At 30.2% G+C, this 12,925-nt stretch overlaps 1 protein-coding gene across 1 annotated transcript in view; it reads left to right on the forward strand.

Moving 5' to 3' along the window:
- The first annotated feature begins 3,851 nt into the window (after positions 1–3,851).
- LOC142326388 (cAMP-dependent protein kinase type I regulatory subunit-like) overlaps positions 3,852–12,925 on the forward strand; it is a 574,503-nt gene continuing 565,429 nt past the window's right edge. Inside the window, exon 1 of the mRNA XM_075368860.1 lies at positions 3,852–4,203. Within this exon, the coding sequence (XP_075224975.1) occupies positions 4,039–4,203 (165 nt within the window). The 5' untranslated portion in view covers positions 3,852–4,038. The remainder of the gene's footprint in view (positions 4,204–12,925) is intronic.

The following is a 12,925-nucleotide window of genomic DNA, read 5'->3' on the forward strand; positions in this document are numbered from 1 at the left end:
GTGATACGGCTTAAAAATTGAACATTTTTTATTGAATCATATATGTTATGTAAAACATTAGTTACAACAATGTTTTTTCAGCTGTTACTTATCTCTAGCCCCATTTAAAAAAATTAAATATGGTCAACATGTGATTTTCTTATGTTACAGGTCTCTTACTGGAGTTTTTTTAATCACATCATTATTTTAAGATATCAATCAATTACATTCAGTTAGAAAAGGTAATAAAAAATTATTGAGAAGTTAAGGTATTTTAAATGAAACAAACTATGAATATAAAAATATAGTCCATTAAACTTTATTAAAAAATAAAAAAAAAATAGAATGTATTCCTAAACATGTTTACATACCTGGAATTAAATTTTTATTATATATGATACACATTATTTTTTTATTACTAATCTACAAACTTATAATTTTTTATCAAAGAATTTATATTAAAATCATTTACCTATCATTTACCTGTACAATCAGCAATTGCAGTTTGTGAAATCCTTTTATTTAAATTTCATCTGTATTTTTCTAATATATATTTAAATTTGTATTGTAAATGAGGAGAAAATAAATAGTCTTTTATATTTAATTACTATATTATCAAATTTTTAATTTTTAATGCCTTCTTTATCAAACCACAGCATACAGTAATACAACTTAATTTGCAGATACAGTTTTTCTGTAATCCATTCTAAAAGGGAAATATATTAGCTTGTCCATATATTGCAGTAAATCTGTATATGAGTAGATGATAAATTAGTATTAAAGTTTGAACAATCTGCAGAATTTCTTTGCCGGTTATAAAGTTTTAAAAATTAATAACATATCAGGTAATATTCGCTGTGCAATAGATTTGATTTTATTTTTAGAAATTTGTAATGAAGTTTGTACAATTGAGACTTATCTTAAGATTTTACTGAAAAGATTGGGAACAGGAGTTGTTCAACATCACAGAAAACATTTCTACAAATAAAAAGAAAATTCTAATACAGTCTTAATTAATTATATGTTAGTAAATTCTGTTAGCAAAATTAGTAGGGATGTTGCTCCAGAAATAATTTTTCTGAGCCTTTTCAAGGCCATAGTTAAAGATTTCTGTAAAATAAAAGAACTAAAAAAAATGAATCGGTTAGAATAGCTGAAAGCAGGATAATAACCTAATTCTACATTTTATCACATTCAAGAATATGGTACACAGTTTAACCGAATAAATAATTAAATATTAATACAGATAATATTTTTTAGTATTATTAGATAATAACTAAATAAAATGTCTGCTTAAAAACACTATAATCCAGCGGTACTTAATTAAAATTTTTATGTACACAGAAACAAATACATAATTAGTTTTCACTAATTACCTTCTGTTTCGCCCTTCCAGTGTGTTTTTGGACAGATTTATCAATCAAAGAGCCCTTGCTACTGTCATTTTCTGATCACTACTGAAAAAAACAACTAAACCACTTTCATATTCCTTCCACCGACTAAACTGAAAAAGGGAATGATCCATACACACATAGAGTAAACTACCATCCACCAGCACACCAGGGTCGGCACTGTGGGAGTGACAGTGCTCCCTCTCCCTCGAAGCCTCGCATGCAGCTACCTGTTGTGCGCATGTGCACAACAGCCAAACCCCACGCCGCTGGAACTGTGAAGCACACAGTTCCGTACAAATATTTTTGTATCTTTTCATAAATGGTGGGATGGCTACTGACATTAAGCTTAAGGATTATATATTGTACAAGTATAAAGAAAGAATTAAAGAAAAAAGGACTCATTATATTAAATGTTATCGATAATATCAAGAGGAAATAGGGGTTGCTGCATTTCTACAGTGCCTACACGCGAGCTGCCACTGCTGATATGGGTCACAAATCACTCCTGAAAATGACTTAAGAAATAATACGTGTCCTGTTGTATGTTTAATCGAGAAAGTGAGGAGTAAAGTTGTTCACCATAAACCTACAGTTGAAAATCAGCACATCTAGTTTCCTGAATATATACTATATTCAGTATTTCAGAACTCCTGCACTCAGTTCACCTCAGGAATCAGCTGTATTGTGAACATTATTACTGTAAGAGAAAGCAACACTGATATTAGTGTCTCTTCTATTTCAGGTTATAGGCATCTCAGGTACAAGAAACAGTTGCTCAGGTAGTATAAAGTGACAAAAATTTATTTATCTGTTTTGAAACAATGCGTTATGTTTCAAAATTGAACTCAGTAGTGGAACCATTGATATGATCCAATAATGCTGTTTTCTTAAAAGTTAATTAGTTACATTCATGGCGGTTTTCTTTAAAAGTGGTTGAAGTGACTCCAGGTATATTTAAAAAATGTATTCAAGCTTATTTATTCAGTACTTACATTGGTATGATGTTACTCCCTAAAATTATACAGTGCGATCATTTTATTGCACACTACATGCATTAGTTGAATAACCTTCAAGGAAAAAATTGTGTAAATTAACATCACAAACAGGAATATTGTATGGGACTGCACAAAAGGCCACAAAGAAATTAGGTGTACATCTTGTCTTTGTATATTGAATGCAATGCGTACAGGAACTGAACCCCAGATACTGTTAAAATAATAAGGTACTGCCAGTGGTTTATCAACCAGGTGAAAATTAGTGGGATGGGCTTTTTAGTGATAATGCTTATTTTCACCTTTGCGATTACATCACTAGTTAGAACAACAGATATTGTTGAACACAAAATCCACACATCTTACATGAATCGCTGTTGCACGTGCAGAATAGGGCGTGGGGGGGGGGGGGGGGTTGGTGTGTAATTTCTTGACGATGAATAGTTAGCCTAATTTTTTTTTTAATGAAATCCATGACTGTCTGGCATATCAGGATATAATTATGTAATTTGTAACTTTTCTCCAGCTTGATGAACACTATTGTTATCTGGAACAAGATGGGGCAACATCCATAAAAACACACTTACATTCATACACCCATACAATCATAAATTTTTGGAAGAAATGTTTGGTGATCTGCATGATCTTAGAAAGTCTTTGGCCCTCCATTTCCCTTTCTTATCATCACCAGACTTCTTTCTTTGGGGTATTTTTGAAAGAATGTGTATATTGAGCAAACCCACTTAATCTACAAGACCTGGAACGAACCGTTACTGCAGAGATGAATTCCATTAGTCCTGATGTCCTGTCAAAGGTGTCAAAAATGACACCTTTCCTGAATACTACTTTAACTATTCTTAAACTAATAAAAAACTGATGAAAAACAACAGTTTTTTATTAGCGAGTATAAAACAACAGTTTAGCGAGTATAAAAATTAAAATGACATTGGATGTCACTTTGGTTTACATCTTTTCTGACTCACTGAGATAGAGTTTTTATACAGTTATGAAAATCATTGAATATATTCTGTAGGTGGCGGTGTTACCAATAAATACATATTTTTAAACATTCTAACCTCCCTTCTATTTACATAAAATAGTTTTAAAAATTTCTAATGAACCTTTACATCTAAGATAAGGAGAGAGGATTTCAAAAATTGCGCCGTGAATTATGATAGATTAATCTTTATTAAATTTTGTTATCTGGAAGCGAAATCAAACTTCAAACATAATAAGCTTACTTTTTACTAATGTCAATTCCATTGTTAGGAAATTTAGTTGTAGTACAAACTTTATTGCTGCTTATTAAGCGATATAAAAAGTTCCCTTTATTGAAGATAAGAAAATTAATAAAAGTAAAGTTTAATTCTCTGATTTATTTATTTACTTTGTATTCTCAAATACATGATATTTTACTAAAACAGTCTATATCCATCAATATTAGTTTACAGGATTACAGCTGATGAGAAGTTAACAGTAGGTAACACTGCGAGTTGTCTGCTGTGATTTTCCGTGAGGGTCGGGTTAGCTAATAATTTTGATCTACTAATTTAACCCTATTATTCTGGTAACAGTGTTGTTTTAAGAGTACATAGTTACAGAAGGTTTTGAAAGGCCTTGCCATTGAAGATATTAAAGTTAATTATTTCTTGTGCGATTCAGTTTCGTTGAAAATGGCGGCGAACCTTGATGAAGAACAGAATCTTCGTGAATGTGAGGCTTATGTTCAAAAACATAATATCCAGCAAGTATTAAAAGATTGTATAGTGCAGCTTTGTTTAAGCAGACCAGATAATCCTATATCCTTCTTGAGAGAATATTTTCAAAAACTTGAAAGGGTAAGTTCAACGTATACAAGTTATATTAAAATACACGTTAAATGTCAAATTCATTATTTCCTCTTTATTTCATTACATTTTAAAAACTTGTTTACATTAAGACACTATATGTTTATTTCCATTATCTGTTTTTATTATGATTATCTTTTGTATGTATATCTAAGGTTATAAAAGTCGTAGGTAAATTCTGTGTTATTGGCGTTGACATTTGAAATTTACTATAATAATTAGTGTTTCTTAATCCTGGAGTGGTACACATGAAAAATATGCTAGCAAAGTTACACTGGTGTACCCTTACAAAGAAAAAGTTTCTATTTACAATTATGAATTTTTATTTTTACTTATTTACATAGGCATAAAGTATTAAGATATACAAACATATATATGAAGAAAAAATAATTTGTACACTGCGCACATATTTTCATTTGATGCTCCAAACAAATGAATGTTCTGCATTTTATACATTGAGTGTGGTTTTTTCGATCTGTTTATTCATCACAGGAAAAACATCTCCTAGTAGTTGTTACTTCACGTGGTGTTTAAATTTTTAAGATTTGTATCAGCAGAGAGCGGAGTGAAGTCCGTAAGTTTGGACTATTTAATCGGCCCATCATGTGTGGTCTCACAAGTTCCCAAGCAAGGATTTTTATAAAGGTTCTTCTATTTTTAATTTTTTCTTTACTATGATGTTTTGACCTGTTTAATAAGATCAATTAGTTGATTCCAGCAATATCTAAAATATTGTAGATTAATCTTTAGGGTCTGCGGTTTGTCTTCCTTGAGCATGTGTATCTGTGGCACAACTGGTTTAAAGTATCAACATTACCTTCAGTGGTATTGTACAATTCAATAATTTCTGGAAGCTTTACTGAACTGGAATTATCTCCTTCAGGGTGTATGGAAGATAATAGTAAAATAATTTTCTTATTTTTTTTAGGTAGATAGTATGAGAGAAATGTCAAGAAATCACTGTTGATAAACATAGCAGTATTTTTTCTCTTCCTTTAAGTTCTTTCATTAATTTTGGTATTTCTCATTTATTTTTTTTTAATGTACCTAACACCATTTTATATTGATCCATCATTTTTTTTCAAGTGGGCACAGATGTGAACAAATTGTCTATCGTCAAATTTCTGCTTGTCCCATGACTAGGCTTCGACAATCCTCTACAGTGTAATACTCTGCTGCTGGAACGACATTAGGGGTCAAACATTTGCCTGTATAAATTTCACCAGAAACACAATAGGACATCTTGGCATCACACATGATTACCATCTTCATTCCATATTTGTCTGGTTTTGGTGGAATGAACATTTTGAAGGGGCAATGCCCATTGGAATCCTATGGGTTGTTAATCTATGGTGCTGAATTGTGGAAGGTGTGTACAGTTCAGAACATTACTTCAAGAAATGGTCAAAAAGTTCATGTATTGGGGCAATTTGATCTGTCTGTTTCCGCACATCTTGTGTTTGTTTGTCATCAAATTGAAGGCACCATTTCAAGAATTTTAATTGCATTTCACATATCAAAAAATTGGATTCCATAAATGACATTGAACAATTCACTGGTATTTAGACTCCCCAACTTGTAGACTCCAGCAAAATAAGGTAAACCAATAAGAGCTGTTATCTCTACTTCAGTTGTATCATATGAAAATGATGGAAATCCTGATTCCAAAATTGCCTCATCATCATCTACGTTGTAGTTTCTTTGAGAATATTTTGGTCTTCGGATTTTGATCTCAGCATTTGTACATGTTACTGTAATACTATAGGCTCACTAGAAAAATACAAGCTCCAGGGTTCAAGTGGCATTGTGATAACCTTAGCTGCATTTTTATTACCAGGTACATGGATGACAATACTTCTGGCAGGAGTCTATGAGTTTTCCCCTTTTTTTCTATCCACTTGAACCCATTAACTCCTCTTATTTTTGTATGCATAGGGAGAATTTTCATATATTCATTGTTGGTGTCCCTGATATTATCATCCTTGCTTTCCCATCATAATCACTGACCTCAGCCCTTATCAAATCCAATTGAACAATGTCTAAAGTATTGTCAGGTTCAAAAATATGAAGATATCCCTCTGAACTTCTAACACATTCAGATTTCGGTAGTGTTCAAATTCATTTGTTTCATTCCTAAAATTGGGAATAATTATGTCCTCATCACCAACATGTGAGCTGCCGCCTTCATCACTGGCATTTTCGTCTAACAATATTCTATAAATTTCTTCTATTGAAGATATTTTTTTATTCGAAGTGCCATGATAATAATATGTCTAAAAGGAAGATAAAACAAAATTGCTTATAATGGGGTATGTTGGAAGTAAATTACCTACAATTAATGTTGATGCTGTGTAAATAACAACTAATAATGTGGTATGTTTTAAACAGATAGCTAATAAAATCTATTGCATTTTAATTTATAAATAATAAGCATATATATAATAATGAGAATTATTTACCTTACGCAAATGGTACACAGGGGTACTGACGTACCCCAAATGATGTCTGTAAACAAAATGAACACAGATACAGCACTGGTCGATCAGTGGTCACATACTGGCACCAAAGTTAGGAAACTACCATAAATACTATATCACTAGTGTAATCTAGTGATAACTTCTGGAATTAATCAGCACTAGAGTACCTCTCCAGGGTTAATCAGGATTCATCTATTATTTTTGGTTTATACATTAATTTTGTTATGCATCTTTTTTAGATCACTTAACTAGATGAGATTTAAAATTGCACTTTGATAGTGCTTAGAGAAGTTGAAATACTGAAATTTATATCATTATACGAATTTAACAGTTATGTTAGATTCATTTTATACGTATTTTATGAAACCATAATTGTATCAGTCCCTATTTAAAAAATTTTTTATTAATGTCTGAAATTATGGTGGATTGTGGATTCATCCTTAAGTAAGGTTTTTAATTGATAATCATTATTGAATTGAATTAGGAATCTTTTCATCAGTTAGGTTTTTTTTTTTTTTTTTAAGGACATACAAATAGATGTTGCTAACTGCTCATTTCTCTGATATCTATGTTTTGTTGTTTATAAAATTATTTATTATTATTATTTTGGTTGGAGACGTATTCATTTACTTATATGAGATACAATTGAAATGCTTACATTCTTTGCTATATTGTTTGTAGCTACAAATTTAGTTAAATTGTTGTTGTAATTGTAAAAGTAAATCAATATACTTATTCTTTAAATAATCATTCCTCTTTTCTCAAGACTAACATTAATGTTTCTCGCTGAATTTACAATATGTCTTATTTAGGGCCAAATACTTCCTTCTCTTGTATACTTCAGGTAGCCAACTAATTCCTTCTTGTATACTGCAGTTTCTGTCGGCTGGCCTTGGTTTGGTTATTCTAGCAAATAAAACTAATAAATCTCGACTGTTATCCAGTTCAAAATTTTATTATATATCTGTTTTGGTTATAGAGCCATGAGCAACTCCGAATTTTTGTTTAAGAATTTGAGAATGGGTAATTAATTAAATGTTAAGTTTTGCAGCCATAACAACAAAGCTATGTTCAAATGTACAAAATGAACAAGAAAATAGTACAAAAATAAGTAGAAATTTAGTTATTAGAAATTTTTTTAAGAAAAAACTATTAAACTAAAGAGTTGAAATTTTTCATGGGGAATTCCCAGTTATGTAAAGAAATAGACCTAATTAAAAAAGAAATTTTGGTTTCTTTCGGTAATTAAAAATTACTCTGTAAATTTTTCAAAAACTTGAAGGATAATTTCAATGTACACAAGTTATATTTGAAATACACGTAAAATGTTAAATTCATTTTTCCGCCTGTTTATTTCTAACATTTTAAAAACTTGGTTAAAAATTTTATTATAAAATGAAATAATAAGACTAAATGTGGTTAACACGGTATGTCGCTATAATGAGTGCTGAAATGACCTCTAAGTATAGAAAACTTGTGCTGTAGCAAAAAAAGAGCATTTCATACATGAGGTTTTTGATTGAACACTGTTTGGCCTTAGGGCAATGACAAACTCACAGAGCTAATTTTACCATGCTACATTGATAATAAAACACTGTAGTAGACTGACAATTGTATTATAGAAAAGGCAGGCAATGGTTAATGATCGATTAGAAGACAAGTTGGACTACCTGTTTTAAATTTGCAACCTTCATTTTTATTTATTTTCAAATGTTTTAATATTTAAGCACCCATAACCTGATTTTGTAATAATAATATGTACTTTATAATATGTTCTTTTTTGTTAATATTTAACCCCTTGTGTTATTTTGAAAGAGCAGTTTTTGTTTATGGACAATTTTGAACATTGACGGGTGTCCATGATCAACTCTAATAAAAGAGTAGCTGTTTCTAATAAACACTAGATTACTGATATGTTATAGTTCCATCATTATTAATGTAAATTATTAGTCTGTTATCATCATTATTAAAAAGAAGTGTTGCAGAACACCCACTGCAATCCTTTCCCTGGCTGCAGTTCTCTGTCTGAGGGTGACTGGTGATTTTCAAAATGTAAAATTGAAATAGCCTTACCTATTGTAGGTGTTTATATTGTGTAAAAACTTTTTTTTTGTTGCATAACTTAAAAAGAAAGCAACCCTTAATATCAGCAAAATTCTTACAAGTAATATCAGAACACAGGAATCTTGTGATAGTGACTGATCTCAAAATGAAAGCAATCCTGATTATTATTTATACATTTTGAGATTTCTCAACTATTTTTAATATTAGCGTATATTTTTCATTTCCCATATATATTTATTAAATATATTGTCCACTTTGTTGCAAATAATAATTACCAACAAAAACCACCATAAACATTAAATTAACTTCAGCAAGCTGAAGTTAAGCACACCCAAAAAAAAAATTACACATGTAATATTGTTTATACTTTTTAATATTATTATTATTGTATACTTATTATTATTACTTATATTATACTTTATATTATTAAAGTACTTTATATTATTACTTATATTATACTTATATTATTACTTATACTTATTATTATTGTATATTATTATTGTATACTTTTTAATATTATCAGGAAAGGGATTATTTAAAGTATAGGAAACTTTTTTCAAAGATGTGTTTATTGAAAATAATATAGTAAGCTAATTCATTTTGGTCAGAAGCTAAACATTTTAGTAAACAATGTGGTTTTCATCAGACAAGTTGAAACATGAAGAAAATTCAGTTCAGGTTAACAGGAAGTATGCACATGCATACATATACAAAGTATGTGCTTTCAAAATTGTGTATATGTGTAATATTTAAGAGTATTTTTTTCAAAGTGTTTAGTATTAATATGTAATTCACAAAGTAGATGTATTATAGCAATTTGAAGTGTGTTGTTATATTTGAGATATGGTGTACATTATTAAATTTTAATTAAGTAACTTCTTTGAGCAAAGATTTACATCATATTGAATGAATCATCTCGCATGTATTTGTATGGTTTTGGTATCAACATATATACAAAATTTGTAATTTTTAAAAAGACTTTTTTGATCACTTTAGATCCTTGACGAATAAGGAAATATAAAACCTGTTGGACAGTTTGTTAAAGATCTACAACTAATGGTGCTTTATTTTTTTGTTGATCAATAATTAGTTACAGGCTGATCGATTTTAATGAAAATTAGGTAATCGTAGTATGACACAAATAAAACAAGTAGGTTTGTAAGAGGTCTATAGGAAACATTATTTAAATGTAAGCTTCATATTTAACATGTATAGTTCGTGTGTATTTGCACATGTAGGGTAAAATCAAACTTCATGGAGAAACTCATATTAGTAACTATGATAAGAAATATTTTTATAAAAAAAGTGCAGAGTAATTTAATATTTTTACTCCACTGAAGCACTCCTTTCTCTCCTGAACGATTGAATTGATAGTAGATTTAGAATTAGTTGTAAGTTTAGCTAATTAATCATATCCAGAACGTAGTCGTCAGTGGAGTATGGTATTAATAAAAAAATATTGACCCGATCTTTCCTACTTTACTTACTCTTTCTAATTCTACTTAATATTTTGAATTGCAGAGAAAGTGCAATAATTTTCACAATTATTTCTGCATTAACTATTGCAACAATTGCAATATTTTGATCAACATTTTAAAGGACATTTTCATGAACAAGTTAACATGATTATAATTATAATTTTTTATTTCATCTAAACAGTATTATAATTTTGACGTTTTATGAATTCCTATTATTATTTTATAACTAGAGATTTACTAAATGACAAACTATGTACATAATATTCAGAATTACCAAGTATGCATTTGTGTGCGTTTCACATTGTACTAAACTGATTCTTCTTCCTGTTTCAATATGTGTTTGATGAAAACTGGACAGTACCCAGTACAAAACTGCTTTCTCTTTGTGTTGTGCATTTTTTTATGTTTAACCACTGAATTCCAAATTTTTCCAAATAAAGTTTTTAAACAATTTATAAAATCAACTGGGTTTTTAATCTAAAACTTGTGGCAGTTCAGGTCATTTGGATTTGAAGAAAACTCCCATGTCTTTAATGATTTTGCCAGAATGAAAAATTAGAAGTCATTAAATCACATAAATGTGATGCCTATTCAATTATTCCTCAGGGTCTTTAATGATAGGGAAAGTTTGATTGGCATTGTTTCTAATTTAAAAATCACAATTAGGATGTGCCCTATCTTGCTTCCAAACATAGGTATGACCGACATCAAATGCAGGGTTATTTAATAGTTAACATCTCAAAATATGAATTGCATATTACTCTTATTGAAAACATATTATATTGTACAGATTAATTGGAACAAGCTATTTTTTTCTTTAAATTATGTGATTGGCAGTTACGTCTGAAACTGCCTTAAACTGGTTTTATCTGCTGCCTTCAGGTAGTGTGACTGTTTTATTTTGACAATAAGAAAGCAGTTGGACTGGATTTAAAATGGAAGTAGTCTTCTTAGCTTCAGTTATGAATGCCTTTGAGTGTGGCAGGTGGATGTTAGTTTTTGCACTCTCTAGAAGACATGTTGCTTTCGTATGTTTAAAAATGGATATTACTCTGAGGAAGCATGCAAAAATTATTGCTCTTAAAGATCACACTTCTATGACAGTGAGAGATATCGCTCTTCTGGTGGTGTAGGCAAAGTAAGTGTATCAAGAACTATGACAGGATCCAAAGAATCTGGATCATTGTTTTCAAAAAGGTGAGAAAAATGTGGGCACAAATGGAAAACTACTCCAAGAATTGATAAAATTCTAATAAGTAAAATTAATCCAAGGAAAACAAGCTCTGACCTGAAAGGAGATGATTGGCAACCGGTTTTGATGTTAGTTGTTCACCATAGGCTTCTGGAAGTTGGTCAGAAGGCAAGACCAATGAAAAAACAATTTTTAACTCCTAAAATGAAGAAAAAATGTTTAACATGAGCCCAAAAAAAATAAATCATGGACTGCTGATGACTGGAAGAAGGTGATTTCTAGTGATGAAACTCATCACTATTGGACCAAGCATGTCCAATAAATTACAAAATACCCTCTGAAACAGATGTTTAGGGGTTTTTCATTACAATTGGCACTGGAAGCTTAGTTCCTGTTCTAAGTATGATGAATTCAACCAAATTCATAGAAATATTATGATGTAGGATTGTTATATTGTAGGATTGACAGGACATTTCAGCATGACTTGGCCCCCCCCTTCATAATTCAAAATCGATCAAGACTTTCACACTGGAAAATCAAATTAATGTGCTCGATCAGCCTGGAAATTTACCTGACTTAAATCCCATTGAGAACTTTTGGATTGTTTTGAAAGCTGTTTAGGTAAGATGGACTATACAACAAAAGAACACATGGTAACTTATGCTATAAAAGTGGCATGGTTTCACGATGATGAAGTCAAGGAATATATGCACTAATCTAGTTGAGTCGATGCCAAAACGTCTTCAGAGGTAATTTCTGCTAAAAGAGGTTGTACTTCATACTAATATATGTATTATTTATCGGTGTATATAAAGGCATACAATGAATAAAAGCATAGCATTTTGAAAAGGTTTTTTTTTACTCTGTCCTGATTAATTTACACCGTATAGTAAGGTTCCAACACTATTTTTTTTTTTGTGATCTCATGCCAAACATGAACTCTAAAGCATTAAATTCCTTCTCTGTAATTAATTATGAAAGGATTTTCATCATACCAACAATGACGATTTAGTGAGGCAGTTTGATAGTGGAGATTTTTAATGGTAGTGGTATCTTTAATATTTTTCACCAGTGCTGAAGTATAAAATTCCATTGTAGTGTTTTGTACGTAGACTCCCTTATTCTCATTACAGAAATGAACTGAACAATTGAATAGTAATTATATCAGTTGACCCCAAAATCAAAATTTTCCACCTGTTACAGTATTTAAATCTGCATGCAGTGAAAGTTCAAATTTAGTCCATTGTATTTAATTACACATTATAAATATTAGTGGTATCCATGTTTGTATTTTATAAATTATATGTCTATAATTTGGATTTTGGAGATTACTTAAGTAATTCTGATATCTTCCAGCTCCAGCTGTACTTTATGATTTTTAAAAACTGTGCTCATAGTTGCTAATTTATAATTATGAAATACTGATTTTATATGTACATTAATAACAGTATGTATTCTGATTGTATACGAGTAATTAATCCCACAAATTACAATGACTGAGG

The sequence above is a fragment of the Lycorma delicatula genome, chromosome 6 (assembly GCF_047948215.1).
Source record: "Lycorma delicatula isolate Av1 chromosome 6, ASM4794821v1, whole genome shotgun sequence".
In the NCBI taxonomy this organism is placed as follows: domain Eukaryota; kingdom Metazoa; phylum Arthropoda; class Insecta; order Hemiptera; family Fulgoridae; genus Lycorma; species Lycorma delicatula.